The 20,599-nt window shown below is 33.9% G+C and overlaps 1 protein-coding gene across 1 annotated transcript; it reads right to left on the bottom strand.

Moving 5' to 3' along the window:
* Positions 1-37: 37 nt before the first annotated feature.
* Positions 38-20,580, bottom strand: LOC106157548 (phosphatidylinositol-3-phosphatase SAC1). The gene is made up of 19 exons (XM_087011088.1): positions 20,450-20,580; positions 19,170-19,267; positions 18,375-18,452; positions 17,427-17,554; positions 16,994-17,143; positions 16,220-16,313; positions 15,476-15,663; positions 15,194-15,280; positions 9,177-9,245; positions 8,811-8,890; positions 8,255-8,353; positions 7,691-7,829; positions 7,250-7,319; positions 6,568-6,640; positions 6,290-6,383; positions 5,859-5,960; positions 3,191-3,251; positions 2,235-2,380; positions 38-1,747 (listed from the first exon to the last, which is right to left on the bottom strand). Exons 1-18 carry the CDS (start codon positions 20,473-20,475, stop codon positions 2,244-2,246), a joined length of 1,773 nt encoding a protein of 590 aa, XP_086867214.1. The 5' UTR covers positions 20,476-20,580; the 3' UTR covers positions 38-1,747; positions 2,235-2,243.
* Positions 20,581-20,599: the final 19 nt, after the last annotated feature.

Below are 20,599 nucleotides of genomic sequence, written 5' to 3'. Positions count from 1 at the left end.
TTGTTTTGCACAGTGTACCGTTTTACAAAGATTCTGATGAAGTTAAAAGCTTGATTATTTTTATTTCTCCACAAACTTACAATCAAAATATCCTCAATACATTGAAATCTATTCTGAGAGACTAACAACAATTGCCATCCTGTCTTCATTTCATGTGCACTCTCATTTACATGTAAACAAAATTTATTAAACTGTTTTTATATAATTTACATATTATTGATCATAGCCACCACAAATTTCTCCCAAATTAAATCTCATTTGATTCCATCAAGCACCTTTATATTATCCAATCTCTTGACTGCTACAGAACAGTGCAATTGACACATCCCCACTCCCTTTCAATGATTTAATACTGTTATATATATAATATTGAACACTGATTCAACTTAACTTAAATGCAATACATTTCAATGTGGTATGTACATAAGTATACAGAAATTATAAATAAAAGCTTCAAGTCTACTTTCCAACACCAAATGCTTTACCTGAAGTATAATGGTATTACATTTACTTCCCTGCACACATACATCTACTCTCATTATAATAGTGTTATTAAAACCATAGATTGAAAACTTGGATGTATTTATTAACTGGCTGAAGGACCCATCTACACTATAAGTTAGTTTCAACTTAAAGTTCATCAAATACAACTGTTTGCCTGCCAGCTGGTATTTATTATCTAATAATAAATAACTGATTGCAAATCAAATAAATTTTGGTAAATGTTTCTGTAAGCCCATGTTTATAAACCACTGAGGGTTGCCCTAGTAAACCATTTGGCAGTCTGGAAGATTGAATAACCTAGGAATAATAAACCATACATTTCAAAGTCCTTGACTCATTGTTATACAACAGAATAATAATACCTCAAATCCAGGAATAAATATATTAAGTGCTCATAAATACAGTTTTATCTAATTATTTTTCCACATTAAAACAAGCATCTACCTATATTTTTTCTTTGTCTTTGGGAAAACAAAAAGTTGAAAGATAGTAAAGAAAGATACAATTGTGCAGCAATGATCTTTGGCCAGGGGTAGGGTTTGGGAGTATACAAAAATGTTCACGCCCCCCTGTACATTGATGATCATTACACAACCTGGCTGTAGAGACTGGGCGGTGGTCCAGAATCCCTGAGAACAGACGCCTGTGTAGCTGTGGGACAATAAAGCAAACTGTAGCCCTTATATATTACGGTAATTATCGTACTCTTTAGTTCAGTAACTCATGATACCATAATGGAACATTTGATTTCCATAGTGCAGATGATATGTGCAAAGTTCCAGCAAGCAGTCTAATATCTTAATTATATGACTTCCAATAAGTTTTGCTTCACAATATTAATTTTAATATATATATATATATATATATATATATATATATATATAGCTCACATGAAGAAAAAGACGAGATGTGTAGTTATTCTGAGCATATATATTTTAACTGTAATTTTTATTTTTACATACAAAAAAGACAAAATGAACTTCCATTCAACTCCCTTGAGCCAGCTTAAGAGAAGCAAGTTCCACATGGATCCTCCATGAGGCAAGTCATTTCAAGTTCTCATCTCTATCTACACTCTGTCTTTATTGTCCAGAATGGCAAAATGGATATGATTGCATGAACTAAATAGATCTGAGGCGAGAGAGATGTTCTGTTTCTTTTTCCCACTGAAATCAGTCTGTCAAAGAAAATTACTCCCAGCACTATAACCTTCACATCACAGTCTTCCTTTTCACTGTTGTCCCTGCAAAACACACACACACAAATTTTGAGAGAGATAGAGAGAAAGGGAGAGAGAACTCTATTCTTTAGCATAGAATGCTACATCCATATCCTTTTCTTGAATGAAAAGTAAACTTCAGGATAAACTAGAACTCAATATTGAACAGTATTTTCATAATTAAAAAGAAGGCATTTTTACATAAGGGCAATATACCCTGAACATCATGATAATATGAATTAATTACTGCTTGTCAAAATTTATAGTGAAATACTTTTCAGCTTACAAAAACAAATGTGCACGCACACACACACAAACACACACACACACAAGCACACACACACACGCACAGCATAGAGGTAGAAAAAATTAAGTATTCTTCCCTCTTCACATCAACATGTATAATACTTTCCAGCAAAACTTAAAGGAGGGGTAACAAACCCTGCCTCTTCAACCACCCCCCTACCCCCCACCCACCCACACAAACATTCTTTTATCCATCTCTGCTCACCTGCCCACTTTATTCAACTTTGGTCTTTGTCTGAGCCAGCTTAGGTTGGTCTACAAACTCATCCCCATAGTAATAGATGAGTCCAAGAGAGACAAGACTGGCCCCTCCCCAGAACACAATATACATCAAAGTTTCTGTGGCATGCTCTGAAATGATAAATACAATATTGGTGTGTGTCACTGTTTTGGGTACCCTGTATTAAAATAAAGGATTGGATGTTATTTTGTACATAAAAAAATTCATTCACATGTGCATCAGTTAAATAGCAAAATGTTTTGAAAAACTGATAGAAATTTTATCAGGGTTTTCATGTATGAGCACTAGTGGGCTGGATTTGGTCTTAAAGTGCAATTTAAGATCACAAGTGCTCTTACACAATCTTAATCATTACAGCAGTAGTCTTAAAATGGACCAAATCTGCTTTTAAGGTCAAAAATGATCTAACATCTACTTAAGTGGTCAAGCAGTTTCCTCCCCTCACAATGGGGGATGCCTCCCCTCACAAAAGAGGGCACCTCTGCTCACAATAGGAGAATGTGTAAGGAGAGACAACTTAATTGGCTGTCAGACCAGACATGGCCTTACTCATGGTTTAGGATCATGTTAGGGTGCATTCCCATAGATTTTAGATCGATCTACCTTCGTGGGGAATCTCACTAGATTACTGTCCGATAATCCGGCTTAAATGTCCGTCACGCCTACTACAAGCTGTAAGGGGGTAATTAACTTTCGTGCTCGCTCGGCTGACAGCTATTTATTTAGCGTGAACCCCCAGGGAGTTAGGTCGATCTAAATGGATCGATCTAATCTCTGGGAATGGGGTCTAAGACTATTTGTGACCTTAAATTGCACTTATAGACCAAATCAAGCCCACTAGTGGTGGATTATAGAAACATATACATAAGGGTTTTCAGTTTACTTTTTAATGTTGTTCCTATTCATCAATTATTACTCACCATCTGGTATCAGAACACTTATCACGCACATGGAGAATGCAACCATAAAAATGGCTGGAAGCTGGAAAACAGGTGTAACTGGGTCAATGCTATTGTTTTAAAAACATAAATAAATGCCCATTTGCCAGTCTAGACAGAGCCAATTTTCATCATCATCATCGTTACCATTATCCTTTTCATTATTATTATAGATCTTTAGTAAAAACAAAATTCAAAGCTTCATAGATTCATCTGAATTCACAAAGCTGGCTGTGTTATATAAATTACTTAACACTATCCTAAGCTATCTTCTAATAATAAGTCCATTTGAATGTGTTGACACACCAATTTTAAGTTAACTATTGTTGACACAGAAAGTTAAATCAGAGTTGGGATAAAATTTGGATCTTATTTATTAGATTAAGGACAGAAAAAATTAAATAACAAGGCAGCAAAGCTGTCAAATGTACAGACAAAAAGCAGGAAATAACTATGCACAAAATAGGCTAATGTCAATTCTGATGCAAAAGTACATTATGTTAAACTGCAAATTTAACATCAAATTTTAATTATGCTCAACAGGTAATACCAATGTAAGTAAAATGTGTAACAAGCATAAGGCTTCAGGCCCATGGAAGTTCAAGTTGACACTTTGAACATGTATAACTTCCAGAAAAAGAAGCCAATTAGACTGCTTTTCCAACTCAGGCTGCATGCCGATTTCGAACTTGACTTGCGTTTTAGTAAGATCAATTACTCCTGTGAGTTTCATGACAACAAGCCTATCGGTTTTTCTTGAAATGTGTTTACAGTGTTGCGTATATGCTGAAAAGTGAAAAAAAAAGCATAACTTCTACAATAAAGGCCCGATCATGCTGATTTTTGAACTTGACCTGTGTTTTATGAATATTCATCAGCTCTGTAAATATAAAGCCCAAAAGTAAAACTGCCTTCCACGGCGACGACGATGACGGCAACGACAGACACAGGTGATGTCAATATGTACAGACACATCTATATATATTTACTGTACTGTTTAAGAACAGTAATTGACATGGTTTTTCTTAAATGGTCATCATGGGAACAGTGCCCAAAATAGGTTTTTTTCAAATTTTGATGCAATATTACATAATGTTTAACAGCATAATGACCATCAATTTTTAATAATAAAATATTAGTATCATGGATGTTCAGAAAATGTGACTAGCAAAGGTCTTCAGGCCCATGGAACTTCAAAGTCACAACTTGAAAATGCCAAAATGTAAACAAGACAGCACTGTTCTGAAATGTTTTTTTTTTCCATTTTTAACAATTTTTAACATAAAACAAAATTAACAGTTTACTGCCATTTTTATATGATCAACTAAGAAAATTGATGAGATGGGAAAAATATCAACAGAGCAGTGTTAAATGTCCAATTTCTTCCATTCTGAGATTCTGAACATAGTGAATGATTGAATCTGACAAACTGCAATGATATGAGTTTTTTTCTATTTTTGAAACTTTATTACACAATACATGATAACAAGTTTACCATCTTTTTTACACAATCAACTAACAATGTTGTAAAGATGCAGGAAATGTCAAACAAACACTTTTATGTATCTTATTAGTTTAATAATGAGACTGTTAACATGCCTAAGATTTGAATCTGAGGAAATGTGAAAAATATGCTGAAAAGTGAAAAAACAGCATAACTTCTACAATAATGGCCCGATCATACTGATTTTCGAACTTGACCTGCGTTTTATGAATATTCATCAGCTCTGTAAATATAAAGCCAAAAAGTAAAACTGCCCTCCACTTATCGTGTTTACAAGGAAAGTGCACGGCGCCGGCATCGGCATCGCCATCGCCATCGCCATCGGCGACGACAGACGCAGGTGATGGCAATATGTACAGACACATTTGTGTCTGTACATAAAAATATATTTTTGGGTTTAATTGCGACAAGTAAATTAGGAGGTGAAGGCAAACTATCAATTTAAATTGTACAATGGACTTGATGTAGCTGTCACATGTGCTGAAGGCTAACAAAAGTGAGAAAAGACACGATGTCTTTTTTATAAATATCAGATATGAACTTTTTACACAGTCAAGTGACAAATGAGTGAAGCAATGTCTAGAATGAGTAGCTTCATCTTGCAAAGATGTCATGGACAGACACTAAGCATCAACCATTAATGTTTCAAAGAAAAAACTAGACTTTTGTTAAAAAAAACATCCTCAAAATACAAGAGCCAAAGGCATAAAGGGTCTGGGGGCATAAATGCAGCACCCAAATATCCCGATTTCCTGATGAATCTGGAATATTGTCATCTCTAATGTTAAGAAACACGTTAAAGTATACAGCATGAAGTAACATGATCTCTGGGGCTGTTTTCACAAAAGAGAGTAATTAAGACTAAAAGTCAGTCATATCTTTTAGTACAATATTTAGCTGGTCTTCCTCAATTCAGGATAAATTTGTACTTAGTCTACAAAATAAAATATATACTGGTTTGAAAAATTAGTCATGCTTTTTTGTTACCAAAAAAGCTCAATATTTCACTTATTTTAAAGTGGGCTATCTGCTTTGCCTCGGGTCACACAAAGATAACATTATGGTTCAAAATTAAGGAACAACTAAAGTTGATCTAAAGTTTTTTTTTCTGTGAACTGGCCCCAGATAAATCAATGGAAAACCTACAGCTAAATATTTCCAGTCTCTCTCCTGTCTGAGCGGGCACAGCTTAGCCACCCCTTCATCCTCCTCTACAATGTAGTTGCCAAGAAACAAGTCCATGGCATCCTGGGATAAAAATTTAAAAAAATTTATTCATTTATTTGAAACAAAAAGACAAGCACATCAAAATGCACACATTTTATGAATTTACTTTTGAATGTTCGTTTTGCCAATGAATAATTACCCTGGTCATAGAAACTTTACCGAGTGTGTGCCATTATTTATTTAGCATTATGCATGTATGTCACTGTGGCAGTGGTGTATTTGTTACAATAAACTTTCCCTCTCCCCCCTCCTCCCCCAAAAAAGAGAGTACATATAGTATATGAAACAAATTAAAAACAAGCAATTTTACCATTATTTGATATGCCAGCTCTACCCAAGTCACTACCCACCTGTCTAAAGCCATCACTGAAGTTGTTCTTGAAGTAACGGATTGTTGAGTTGTAGCCATCTTTCAACAGACCTAAAAATGATCTCTTACCAGTCCTGTAAATGTAACATAACAATAAACTCCCTTTGCACAGAATAATTCATGAAGCATTCACTGGTATACAACCTACTTAATATGATGCCTTGGTTCAGATTCACAAAATGCCTATCAATTTTAGAATTTAAGGCTCAGGCCGACTAAATCTGGATATCTGTCTATGTACTGTCCTCGCAAGCTTACCTGGTGAAGTCCGTCTTCAAAGCACCTGTTCCTGCATACTGCTTGGCACATAAATCTGCATTGTCAGCCCAAACTGGTGTAAAATAATAGGATATGATTACAATATAACTGAATCAAAATGTCCATATATACTGTATGTATACGTATGTATACATATACTGTATACATAGATCTACAGTATGAAAGAATAAAAATGTTGAGGTAGATATTTGTGATGATAATGCAAATTTATGAAAAGGCTCATTCCCACTGAAGCTACTGGTCTACATAGATTGACCCAACTCTGCAGAGACTCTTGCTGAAAGCAATCAGTTAAACAGATTAACAGGTCTCATCTTGTTTCCAACATACTCATATAATCACTAGCTTTTCTGCACTCAACTCAAAGCCTGGAGGCTATTTCACTGTACACCATAAGTTTGTTTTCTGCCTTATATGAAAAGTACACCAGACTGCATAACTTGTCACCTTATGACTCCAATTATCATTTAAAACTAATTCATCCTGTAGCCAGGAACAGATTTTTTCTTTGGTATCGCCTGAAACTTATGAACATAGATTACATAGCCAAACACAAATCTCTACATAACCAGAACAAACTTTCCAATCTCAAAGAGTTTGAGATATGCAGAGTCTTTTGTGTTTCAAATAAAAATAAAAATGGTGTTAACCTGCGACCTACCATTTTTGTACATCCTCTCAAATGAGAGCTGATCTTCCACTTTTTCTCCCTCTTGTAAAATATTTAACCTCTGGAAAACAGGTGGAAAACATGAATTTGAGTTGTTTTTCAATGCACTACATCTTACTTTTATTTCATTTAATTATTTTTACAGCGGATTCTTTTATTCAAATAAATAAAGAAATAGACTGACTGACTGATTGATCAGCTGGCTGATTAACTAATTAATTCAATAATAATAATCATAATAATAATAATACATTCCTTGCAATTAAAAAAGAGCTGCATTGTTTAATGAAACAGAACACTGTTAGAAAAGTAAAACAACAAGAGAAATTTACAAGTAAAAAATAATCAGCTATTTAATATAAAATTCTGGCAGACTAGGGACAAGAAAATAAAGAGGATCAGATACATTTTAGAAACTATTCAATGTCTTACAATCAGCTGGTCCTGCAGCGTCCTCCTTGCTATAAGACTCTGTACCACATTGGTCCTGTCCAGACAGTCTATGCAGTTTGTTCGAAACACGCCCATCTGCTGACTCAGCATGGTGCCCTCCCGCAGAGACATGAAATAGCTGCAGGTGCAAGATCGAATCAGTCAGTAAAACTTAGTCAAATTGAGGACTTATATTTGTTACCAAAATAAATCACAATTATTTAGATTTATATTGTTACTGTCATTGTCATTAAAATGTAATTACAATATCAAAATATTTTGATAAAATTTCTTAAAATGAGGTAATAGTAGGTTCAATAGACCATAAAACACTATGATACCTCTATAATTCTACTTCAACAATCCAATGGATTTTTACACAGAAACATAAGACTATGATATACATATTGCAGGATTGAACAATTGCCTTACGAAACACTTAAAATATTATGCAATATCCAAAGTCACAATTCATTTTTCAATCTTATAATTAATGCAATCCCTGTTTGCCTACATTGTGGCCTTGCCCACTATGTTTACTGTCTGCCTATCCTGTGTACTTACCCCATTTCTTTCCTGTCTGCTTCTATCCTGTCCATGAGTATGTTCAGTCTTTCCCATCTCATCTTACTGCATTCTTTGTGGAAATCAAATGATTCTAACCTTAAATATGGAAGAAAAAATATAAAACATAATCAACTGTACATGGCACAATTTCTTTTTACAAAAATTAAAATCCATCTCATAAATGGGTCTATATATAGATGGGAGTTGTAACGTCGATACTGTGGTTGAAAGTAAAAGTACAATGTTACAAAAAAATGGCTATCACAGAGTTATTGACAACACATTGCAGCCTGTATTTTCATAAGTTGCACAATATTTTTAAAAAGTCTTCAATTTTGTTTTTATTACACAGAAACAAAAACAACAAAACATTAATAAAGGTCTACAATAACATGATTCTTCCATGTGTTAACTGAACACTTACAACTAAAGCTAAACAGTCATTAGACTCACAGTTTATTAATATAATCCCACTTATATTCTTGCCTTATTGTTTTACTATTTTTATCACTATTCAGTATACTTTAAAAATTTTTTAAAGCAATTTAACTACCTGATATTGTCATTGTGAACATTTCTAACATTATCTGCCAAGGCAGTTCCCAATGTTAACTCTTTCCCCTTCTGATCAATCTGAAACACATAAAGTTAACATGATAGCAATATTATTATAAGAATAGAACCAAGATACAAATTATAAGGAGAAATAAAAAAAACTACAGTAACTATAATACAGGTTTTGAAATTTGAACCTATAGGTCTTGACTTAGCCTGAGCTACATCTTTTGCCTTGTTTCAAAATAAAAAAATTAAATACTTAAAGTGTTTATTAATTTAAAAGTTAGTAAGCATTTACTCCAAAAAGAGAAAAATTCAAATTCCTGAGATCAGTTATATGTCCTGATTGAGGACCACTTACCAAATCTACCAGTACTAATCTTCCATAATTAAATATCTGTTCATCTAAATGTGTCTTCATACCAAGAAGCTGAAATAATAACAAGGCAGCAAAGCTGTCAAATGTACAGACAAAGAACAGAAAATAAAGATGCAAATAAGTGAAAAATTAAATTTTCACAAAAAACTGTTAAATTGCCAAAAAAATTTACCAAACAGACTTCGTTGCCTATTGAAGCTGTATGTTAGACCCATGTTTCTTTCCTGTAAGTTTGAGAACAGTAAGTGACATGATTTCCCTTAAATGGTCACCATAGGAGCAGTGCCCAAAATAGGGGTTTCTTCAAATTTTGATGCAACATTACATAATGTTTAACAGCATAATGACAATCAAATGTTATTAATAAAATATTAGTAACATGGACATTCAGAAAATGTGACAAGCAAAAGTCTTCAAGATCATGGAACTTTAAAGTCACACCTTGAAAATGCCAATATGTGAAAAATTAAATTTTCACAAAAAACTATTTAACTGCCAAAAAAAAAAAAATAATAATAATAAGACTGCATTGCCTACTGAAGCTGTATTTTAGTCCCATGTTTCTTTCCTGTAAGTTTGAGAACAGTAAGTGACATAATTTTCCTTAAATGGTCATCATGGAAGCAGTGCCCAAAATAGGGGTTTCTTCAAATTTTGATGCAATATTACATAATGTTTAACAGCTTAATGACCATCAATTTTTAATTATAAAATATTTGTATCACAGATATTCAGAAAATGTGACTAGCAAAGGTCTTCAGGCCCATGGAACTTCAAAGTCACACCTTGAAAATGCCAAAATGTAAACAAGATAGCACTGTTCTGAAATGGGTTTATTTCCATTTTTAACACTTTTTTAACATAAAACAAAATAAACATTTTACTGCCATTTTTATATGACCAACTAAGAAAATTGATGAGATGGGAAAAGTATTAATAGAACAGTGTTAAATGTCCAATTTCCTCCATTCTGAGATTCTGAACATAGTGGATGATTGAATCTGACAAACTTCAATGATATGAGTTTATTTCCATTTTTGACACTTTATTACACAATACATGATAACAAGTTTACCATGTTTTTTACATAATCAACTAACAATGTTGTAAAGATGCAGGAAATATCAAACAAACACTTTAAGGCATCTTATTAGTTAAATAATGAGACTGTTAACATGCCTAATAATTGAATCTGAGGAAATGTGAAAAAAACAGTATAACTTCTAAAATAATGGCCCGATTATGCTGATTTTCGAACTCAACCTGGTTTTAGTAAGATTGACCACTCCTGTGAGTATAATTACAATTAGCCAATCCGTTTTTCTTATATTGTGTTATCAGTGTTGCATTTATATTGAAAATAGTGAAAAAACAGCATAAATTCCCTCAAAATGGCCCAATCATGCTGATTTTCGAACTTGACCTGCGTATTATGAATATTCATCAGTTCTGTAAGTTTCAAGTCAAAAGGTAAAATGGTTTTCCACTTATCGTGTTATCGGTGCTGCATATATGCTGAAAAAAGTGAAACAAGGCAGCAAAGCTGTCAAATGTACTGACAAAAACCAGAAAATAAAAACGCAGGAAATAGGATACTGTCAATTCTGATGAACTAATGTATTATGCTTACTGTAACTGCATAGCCAACATCAAATTCTTATTCTGCATAACATTGGATTAGGATGAAAGTAAAATGTGTATCAAGCATTAGACTAAGTTCCCATACCTAGTTCAATCTAACAGGATCAATCCAACTCCAAGGGGTTTCTCACTAAATTGCTTTCAGTTTGAGAGTCTTAGGATTCTGGCATGCCAGTTTCAGTAGGCGTGACAGACAACTAAGCCACTTACATTGATTGCAATTTAGCGAGAATTCCCATGGAGATAGATCGATCCACAGTTAGCGTGATAGGGTCTGGAAATAGTCCCTAAGGTGTCAAGCTGATAAGAGTTAAACTTTGGAAATGCCAGAATGAGGTACAATGAAAATTACACACAAAAAAAATTGCTTAAACTCATAATATATATATATATTATTAATTATTATTTTTTTTTTGGCTGTGTGTCAATCCTAGGAATCATTCTTGTAACTTAACAAAATACAGAAAATGTTACAAAGTAAGAGTACAGGGCTCCTGGCAGATGGGAGTGATAAGTCACAACTTGAAAATGCCAGTATAGCACTCTATAAACCTGCATTGCCTCCAAAACAGAAAACAATCACACTGGTTTTCAAACACAAGCTGCGCACTTCTGTCTTATGAAACTTTTCACTTTCAGTATCGTAAGTAACATGGTTTTCCCTTAATCGCTATCCTGGCAGCAGTGTCCAAAATAGGGTTTTCTTCAACTTTCATGCAATAAAACATAATACTTAACAGCATAATGACCATCAAATTTTTTATAAAAAAATAAAAGTATCATGAATATTCAGAAAATGTGATTTGGGAAGGTCTTCAAGGCCATGGAAGTTCAGAGTCACACTTTCAAAATGCCAAAATGTAAACAAGAGATAACTGTACTGAAATAATTTTCTTTCCATTTTCAACACCTTTTTTAAAACAAAATGATCAATAAACTGTCATTTTTAAATGTTCAACTAGGAAAATTGTTGACATAGGAAAAATATCAATAGAACAATTTTCAATGTCCAATTTGCTCCATTTGCAGATGCTGAACATAGTGAATGATTAAATCTGACAAACTGCAATGATGAGTTCCTTTCCATTTATGATACTTTATTACACAATGCACAATATTATAACAGGTTTACCGTCATTTTTATATAATCAACAAACAATATTGTTAAGAAGCAGAAAATGTCAAAACAACACTTTTACATATCTTATTAGTTCCATAATGAGACTGTTAACATGCCTAAGAATTAAATCTGAAGAAATAACAATTATATACGAAAATACAGAAAATGCACAGCACTTCTGGTGGATGGGAGTAAAAAATCACATCTTGAAGATGCTAGTGTTTGAAAAATAATTTTAAAAAAATTTTTAATAAAATGTAAAAAATTCCAATAAAGCTGCTATTCAAACTTTTAATCTAGCTGTATTAACTTGATATTAATAACCCCACCAAGTTTGAGAAAAATAAAGCACTGTTATGCATCTATAGCATGTTGGCATAACACATTCTTTTTGTTGTAAATTATTTGCAATGTTAAACACCATTTATCTGCACAATTATCACCAAATCCTAATTTTGTGACACAGTTAAGAGAGCTAAACCTATGGGACTTTACAGTGTCTCAAGGAGTGTCTTATGTAATCTCATTTAATGGCCAATTGAAAATTAATGAGTAGGCAAGTGACTTTATAGACCTTAATTTAATTAGTGATCACCCAAGGGACAATTCTAAAGACTGCTATCCATACAGTACCGTCATATAGCACAAAGGTGTTGCATACATGCTGAAAAAAGTGAAAAAACAGCATTACTTCCCTAAAAATGACCCGATCATGCTGATTTTCAAACTTGACCTGCGTATTATGAATATTCATTAGTTCTGCAAGTTTCAAACCAAAAGGTTAAATGGTTTTCCACTTATCATGTTATCAGTGTTGCATATATGCTGAAAAAAGTGAAAAACAGCATAACTTCCCTAAAATGACCCAATCATACTGATTTTCAAACTTGACCTGCATATTATAAATATTCATCAGTTTTGTAAGTTTGAAACCAAAAGGTAAAATGGTTTTCCACTTATCGTGTTATTGGTGCTGCATATATGCTGAAAAAAGTGAAAAAAACAGCATAACTACCCTAAAAATGACCCGATCATGCTGATTTTCGAACTTGACCTGCGTAATATGAATATTCATTAGTTCTGCAAGTTTCAAGCCAAAAGGTAAAATGATTTTTCACTTATCATGTTATCAGTGTTGCATATATGGTGAAAAAAGTGAAAAACAGCATAACTTCCCTAAAAATGACCCGATCATGCTGATTTTCGAACTTGACCTGCGTATTATGAATATTCATCAGTTTTGTAAGTTTCAAGGGAAAAGGTAAAATGGTTTTCCACTTATCGTGTTATCGGTGCTGAATATATGCTGAAACAAGATAGCACTGTTCTGCAATGGGTTTACTTCCATTTTTAAAACACTTTTTTAACATAAAACAAAATAAACAGTTTTCTACCATTTGTATATGATCAACTAAGAAAATTGATGAGATGGGAAAAATATCAATAGAACAGTGTTAAATGTCCAATTTCCTCCATTCTGAGATAATGAATATAGTAGATGATTGAATCTGACAAACTGCAATGATATTTGTTTATTTCCATTTTTGACACTTTATAACATAATACACAATAACAAGTTTACCATCATTTTTACATAATCAACTAACAATGTTATTAAGATGCAGGAAATGTCAAACAAACACTTTTACGTATCTTATTAGTTCAATAATGAGACTGTTAACATGCCTAACAATTGAATCTGAGGAAATAAGAAAAAACAGCATAACTTCTAAAAGAATGGCCCGATTATGCTGATTTTGGAACTCAACCTGCGTTTTAGTTAGTTTGACTACTCCTGTGAGTATAATGACAATTGGCCTATCTGTTTTTCTTATATTGTGTTATTAGCGTTGCATATATGTTGAAAGAAGTGAAAAAACAGCATAACTTCCCTAAAAATGGCCCGATCATGCTGATTTTCGAACTTTACCTGCGTATTATGAATATTCATCAGTTCTGTAAGTTTCAAGCCAAAAGGTAAAATGGTTTTCCATTTATGGTGTTATCGGTGCTGCATATATGCTGAAAAAAGAGAAAAAATAGCCTAAATTCACTAAAAATGACCCAATCACGCTGATTTTCGAACTTGACCTGCGTATTATAAATATTCATCAGATCTGTAAGTTTCAAGCCAAAAAGTAAAATGGTTTTCCACTTATCGTGTTATCGGTGCTGTATATATGCTGAAAAAAGTGAAAAAACAGCATAAATTCCCTATAAGTGACCCGATCATGCTGATTTTCGAACTTGACCTGCGTATTATGAATATTCATCAGTTCTGTAAGTTTCAAGCCAAAAGGTAAAATGGTTTTCCACTTATCGTGTTATCGGTGCTGCATATATGCTGAAAAAAGTGAAAAAACAGCATAAATTCCCTATAAGTGACCCGATCATGCTGATTTTCGAACTTGACCTGCGTATTATGAATATTCATCAGTTCTGTAAGTTTCAAGCCAAAAGAAAAAACAGTTTTCCACTTATCGTGTTATCGGTAAAAGTGCACGGTGACGGCGACGGCGATGGCGACGGCGACGACAGACGCAGATGATGGCTATATGTACAGACACATCTGTGTCTGTACATAAAAACAGCATAAATTACCTAAAAGTGACCCGATCATGCTGATTTTTGAACTTGACCTGCCTATTATGAATATTCATCAGTTCTGTAAGTTTCAAGCCAAAAGAAAAAACAGTTTTCCACTTATCGTGTTATCGGTAAAAGTGCACGGTGACGGCGACGACGGCGACGGCGACGGCGACGACAGACGCAGATGATGGCTATATGTACAGACACATCTGTGTCTGTACATAAAAACAGCATAAATTCCCTAAAAGTGACCCGATCATGCTGATTTTCGAACTTGACCTGCGTATTATGAATATTCATCAGTTCTGCAAGTTTCAAGTCAAAAGGTAAAATGGTTTTCCACTTATCGTGTTATCGGTAAAAGTGCACGGCGACGACGGCGACGACGGCGACGACAGACGCAGATGATGGCTATATGTACAGACACATCTGTGTCTGTACATAATAAAATGCATTTAATTCAATAACAGTTATGGTCTTTCATCTTACTCCTATACACTCCTGTAAGCCTCTACATAGGCCATCTATTATCTATTTTCACTACCTTTGTCCAGTCTGCCATGACAAATGAGAGAGAGAGAGAGAGAGAGATGAGGAATTGTGTATTCTATATAAACAGAGTAACAGAGTACTAGAAATGTATTCCTACCTGGTTTTCCTTGGTACTCAGAACTGGGTCAGGTTTGTATTTAAGGTTGGGTCTCTGAGACCAGAACATGGGGATCGATCCTCGTGTCTAAAATGATAGAGAGAAGAGAATTTGAAATGTGAAATTTTAACGAATTGTGAAATGCCTGAATACATTCTAAACAGTAATGCTGTTTCTCAGTGCAATTGCGTTTCTATTTCAAAATGTGTTTTCTTAGACAAAATAAACATAGTATATCACCAAAACAAGAGATACAAAACTGAATGAGTGTAACTTTGTTACCTGAACAAAAGAACACATGCTCCCTTCGTACTCCACTATCTGTTCAGTCTCCACAAAATTTGCAGCATGGCCTTCAGAGTTAATGCCTCGTATGAAGTACCGTGTTCCTGCTCTTAAACAGCTACGCCGTGAGATAAGTGCATAGTCGAAGGTCTTTCCCTTTACGATGGCTGACTTTATAAACACAACTGGGAGTGGCGTTAAGGATTTTAAACTTCGCTTCAAACCATGTTATGATAAATTTGAAGATTTTGTGGAACATTTTACATTCTTTAAAGCATTGTGCATTACATCCTGATCAGTTGTGAATTTTTCAGACCTATACATTTCTTGTTATGTGGATCATGAAGTGTAAACTCATTTTCAGCATAGTTAACAAAAGAAAACTTCTTTATTTGACTTCTTGCCTTCTCATACCAATGTAATATTCCCCAATTTGCCATTCATTAAAAAAGTCAATAAAATATATTTTAAGATTTACTTGCTTACCAAACAAAAGAAGCAATCTTGCATTATGCAATTTGTTGCTATTGACTGCTTTTATACACTTATAGTTTGTTGTTTAGGGTCACCAACTTCTTTCTCACCACCAAACTACTCAAAAGTTTGTTTCTACTAACCTGGTTCAACATATACAAATCAAAAATTAACATACAATTGCATTTTTTCACGATATGGAGAGACAAGAAAATTTAAATTGGCAAATATATCATGCAGGAGTTATCATATAGCCTTGAAGGATACAACCATGCATCACAGGTAAACAGTACTTGCTGAGCTCTGGCTGTTGTGTCAGCTCTCTTAGAACATGGTGGTTCCATATAAATCTTTGATCAGCCTGGAAGAATAATAAGGAAAATGTCAACTCTTCTTACTGAGGGTATCAAGACATTTGATGTAAAATATGAGCTTAAGTGTAGCCTGATATCGAGAACCAGATGTTTTGTGGCTTGGATACAGGACAAAGCTACCATATATACACAAAATCTCAACTGGCTGAACCATGAACTTAATATATCAAATTATACTGGGTTACAGACTTATTTTTCACTAGTTATTCACAGATATGTCCCATGATAATTTTCTCTGTTGTAGAGAATAAGTCAGAGATCTGTGAATATGTAGTGAAAATTCAACCTGTGGCACAGGTAGAGAGTAAGACACATGCTAAAGCATATTCATCTATTTTAAACTCAACTGAAGGTTAGAAGTTTTTAACACTAAAAAAATATGCTAGAGTCATCCCTGGATTTATCATTATACGCCCCTTTTCACTTCATGCATTACACTTATCAGGATCAAAAAGCTTTGAGAGATTTACAACTTAACAGCCGTCTTAATACGCAAGATAGTCACTGACACCGCCATTCTGATTGGCCTAAGTAGTTGGAAGCGAATTTCTCAAGAGCAAAATTACACATTAGGACCCATTTAAATGTTTGGATACAGATAAATACAATACACAACATGAAAATGGTCACTGATGCTATTTTTAATATACTCTACAGAAATACAAACCCTTTCATGAAGAGCTAGCTGTTTGAAATCGGGACTAGTGTTGCTCAGCCTCTGTAGTGAGTGGGAGAGATCATATGTGGTGGAAAAGTAAAAGAAATCTGCTTTCAGCATTTGGTCCAGCATGGATAGGTAGATTTTGTTGTCATTCATCTGAAAAGGAAAACACGATCAATTACAGATGCATATTTCTATATTTAATTTTGATATGAATGATAAATACTGCAATTTCAACAAAACAAAAATGATTGTCGATTGAAATTTTATGCAGCATTAAATATCACAGAATTAATAGCAGATCTATGGAAACAGTAACTGCATGCCTAGTCCTAGAACTCACATTAAAGAATCCACGACAAAGAAGCTGCAGCAGATAACAAAATCCACAAAGACTTACGACATAAGTCACAAAAAAAAAAAAAAAAAACTTGCTCACCTGGGTTTCTGTCAGGTGTAGGAGTGTCTTCTTGTATGGAATGACCTCTGTGTCAGCCACCCTCCATATTGACTGGCCTCCTATCTCTCCAACCTTCACCCTCCTTGTTATCAGTAACAGATATGGACCTGCAGGGAAATAATAATAATAATAATAATAATAATAGTAATAATAATTTATTCAGCACAAGAATGATTTTACATTAACAGGCTCTCTAACTACTAAAAAAAACTACTTATCTACTACAAGCAGCGCAATTGTGTCGCAAAATTTCTTTGGGTCTTCAATAATTTTGTAGTGGTAAACTATAATCTATCTTCTTGGGCTCAAATCTCAAACCCGCCCCATCAATATGTGCCCTGGGTATTCTTTTATTCTTTTACTTAGTTGATGTTGAATGAATGGTGATGTGAACACCCATGTTTTGTAACTTTGCATTAAAAATGCAAGATTAAGGTATGGGATATTAATCTCCTGGAGATTAAGGATATTCATCAGTGAACATTAATCTGAAGATTAAGGATATCAATTTCCATCTAAACTTGAATAATTTTCATTCAGCCATTATCCTTTATGCAATTTAAAATGATATATTAGGACATATATTTTACATAACACTAAATGTAAAAAATAATATTTAAATAACAAACAAAATACCATAAATATTTTTATGAAGATGACATACCTGGATATCTCTAAGCCTACTGAGTATCTTTGTGATCTCCAAGTCTTAATCTTGATCATTATCTGCTTTAAATCTCAGATGTACAGACATAATCTTTACATACTTATCAGCAACAATCATATTATCCTTCAATCCCATGACAGTTAATGACAATAAGAGACCAATATAATTTCAATACTGTCTATTAATTATCCAAACTCACAATAATCTTTCTTTCAGCATTTGCCTGGAACCTCAGAAATAATCAACTTAATCAGACTTACCAGCAAGCAATCTGATTATCCCAAAGATTCCACAGATGAACTTTGATGCAGCACCAGGAGGGATCTGGCCTTGGTTTGCTGGGAAGAATAACAATAATAATGATAAAAGTGTTACTTTACTGTTGATATTTCATTTACTCTGTGCAGGTTCCATGTTTCCTATACTTAAACAGCACTGTTATTTTAAAATTGAACGAGAAGCTTAAAATCCAACACCTTGTTATTTTCCCCCTTTTGCAAAAAAAAAAGGGTCTTTATTCTAAACCATATTGTTCTCAGTCATTGATAAAACCTTTGTAAGTTGTGTTATTACAGCATGCAGTAAGTCAATTATGTTTCTGCAGCATAGATGAATATATATCAGTGTAAAGGCCTCTCTAGCAACTACTGCATATTATATCTCACAGATGCATAATAAAATCAATACTTGGCAGATTACATATTTCCTACTTTTCGTATAATACTGCTCGTCTTCTCATCAAATTCTAGGCAAGAGCTCAGTCTTGTTTAAATTACAACAAAGGATATTACACAAATGTAGCTATGAGAAAGTCAAAACTAACCACCCTCATTAACTAAATTAATCTTATCTTTAGCACCACGTTAACTAATATTAAACCTTAGCATCATTTCAATCATGCCGACATTTAAGCACCATGTTAAATATAATAAACCTCAGCCGCATTTAAACTATACTTACACTTCAGCACCATAACTATACTGAAACCATAGCACCGTGTTAATTGTGCTAAAGACTTAGCACCATGTTAACTACATGTATACATGTATACTCACATTCCAATGATATTTCCTGGCTAACTCTATCAATGATCAGAACTTCACTTTCATCACTGTCTGTGGGCTCCACAAAGAAGCGCTCAGGGGTTATGTATCTGAAGTAGTCATAACACATTCTAAAGAAATCCTAAAAATGTTTCCTGGATGCAAAGGACCTTTTAAAGAAATACCCCTCCCTTTCAAAAGAAAAACTTGGATCATGAGGCTGGATAGCAACATTTATAAACCTGTTGTATTTTGTTATTTTATCATAGCACAGACAGTTTCTTTATCAAATGTTAGACTGACTTTGTCAGTCTTCATCCTACTATCTACTAAACACTATTGTCCAAATGTTATTGCATACAAATCTTGATAGTTTTCTGACTAAACAGCTTTGAAAATAGGTGGAGCTCTTCTTTAACACCCCTCCATACGTATTACTGTCTATGATATGATAAAATGGACTTATCACCAGACGTATCTTGTTCAACATATTTTTATAACTTTTTTTTTTGCCTTGACCAATCTATGTAAAACCTCTGTTTTGTAAAATAGCAATCCTAATGTGTGAGAATTATAACAAACAGCAATTTTGAAACAAATCTGATCAGACTACTATTTTCTGCAGAGCACAGACCGACCAAATGTAAACAAAGTTGGTTGTACCATGCTCCACTATGTCTCAGTACAAATTGCAATAGATGACAATATGCCTGGCATGCTTTTACTGTACTGATTCATACTGAATGTAAATGGTCTCACTTCCCTGCCTACCCAAGATGTTTTCAAAACTCATACTGAGTGTTCAGCAAAATGCTCAGATTCACACACATAACAAATAAAAAATAATCCAAAATTTCATGTTACATGTTGAATCCCTTCAGTTGGTTAGTCTTGTGACCAAGGCGAAGAAGAGTTCAACAGAAGACGAAACGTTTCCTTTTCCACCCCACTCCGTTTAATCCAATGAATTGGAAAAAAATTGATCCCCTACAAGCTATTCATTACACCATAAGAAAAGAGCATCAATAATTTCCGAAGACCTGACAACTGTTTAATAAATTGGATTGAACAATGCTTCATTTATTAATTCAGCTGCCCCTCACTTCCTGGGACATCCTGAAAATCGAAATCAAGTTGGGATATTGGCTGCGACAAACAAGCAAAGTTCTTCTTACGTTACACCAGTGATTTAGTGATGTTAATGTGTCAGGCCTATTTTCGCGAGCAAACGATGCATTGTAGTGAAAAGATGATCACTAAGGTCGCGCATTTGAAAAAAATAATGTACTTACAATCGCATCGACTCGTGGACAGCCATCTTCCCACTTTCTGATCTCTCAATAAAAAAGAGTCTTCCTCTTCCGCTTACACTGCATGACGTACCCCGAACTTTTCTTTTTAGCCGTTACAAATAAAGATTTCTAAGTCCAAATTATTTGAAA

Source organism: Lingula anatina, chromosome 4, assembly GCF_051362555.1.
Source record: "Lingula anatina isolate TDL-2025a chromosome 4, LinAna3.0, whole genome shotgun sequence".
NCBI classification, from domain to species: Eukaryota; Metazoa; Brachiopoda; class Lingulata; order Lingulida; family Lingulidae; genus Lingula; species Lingula anatina.
This window is presented reverse-complemented; position numbering and strand designations above follow the sequence as displayed.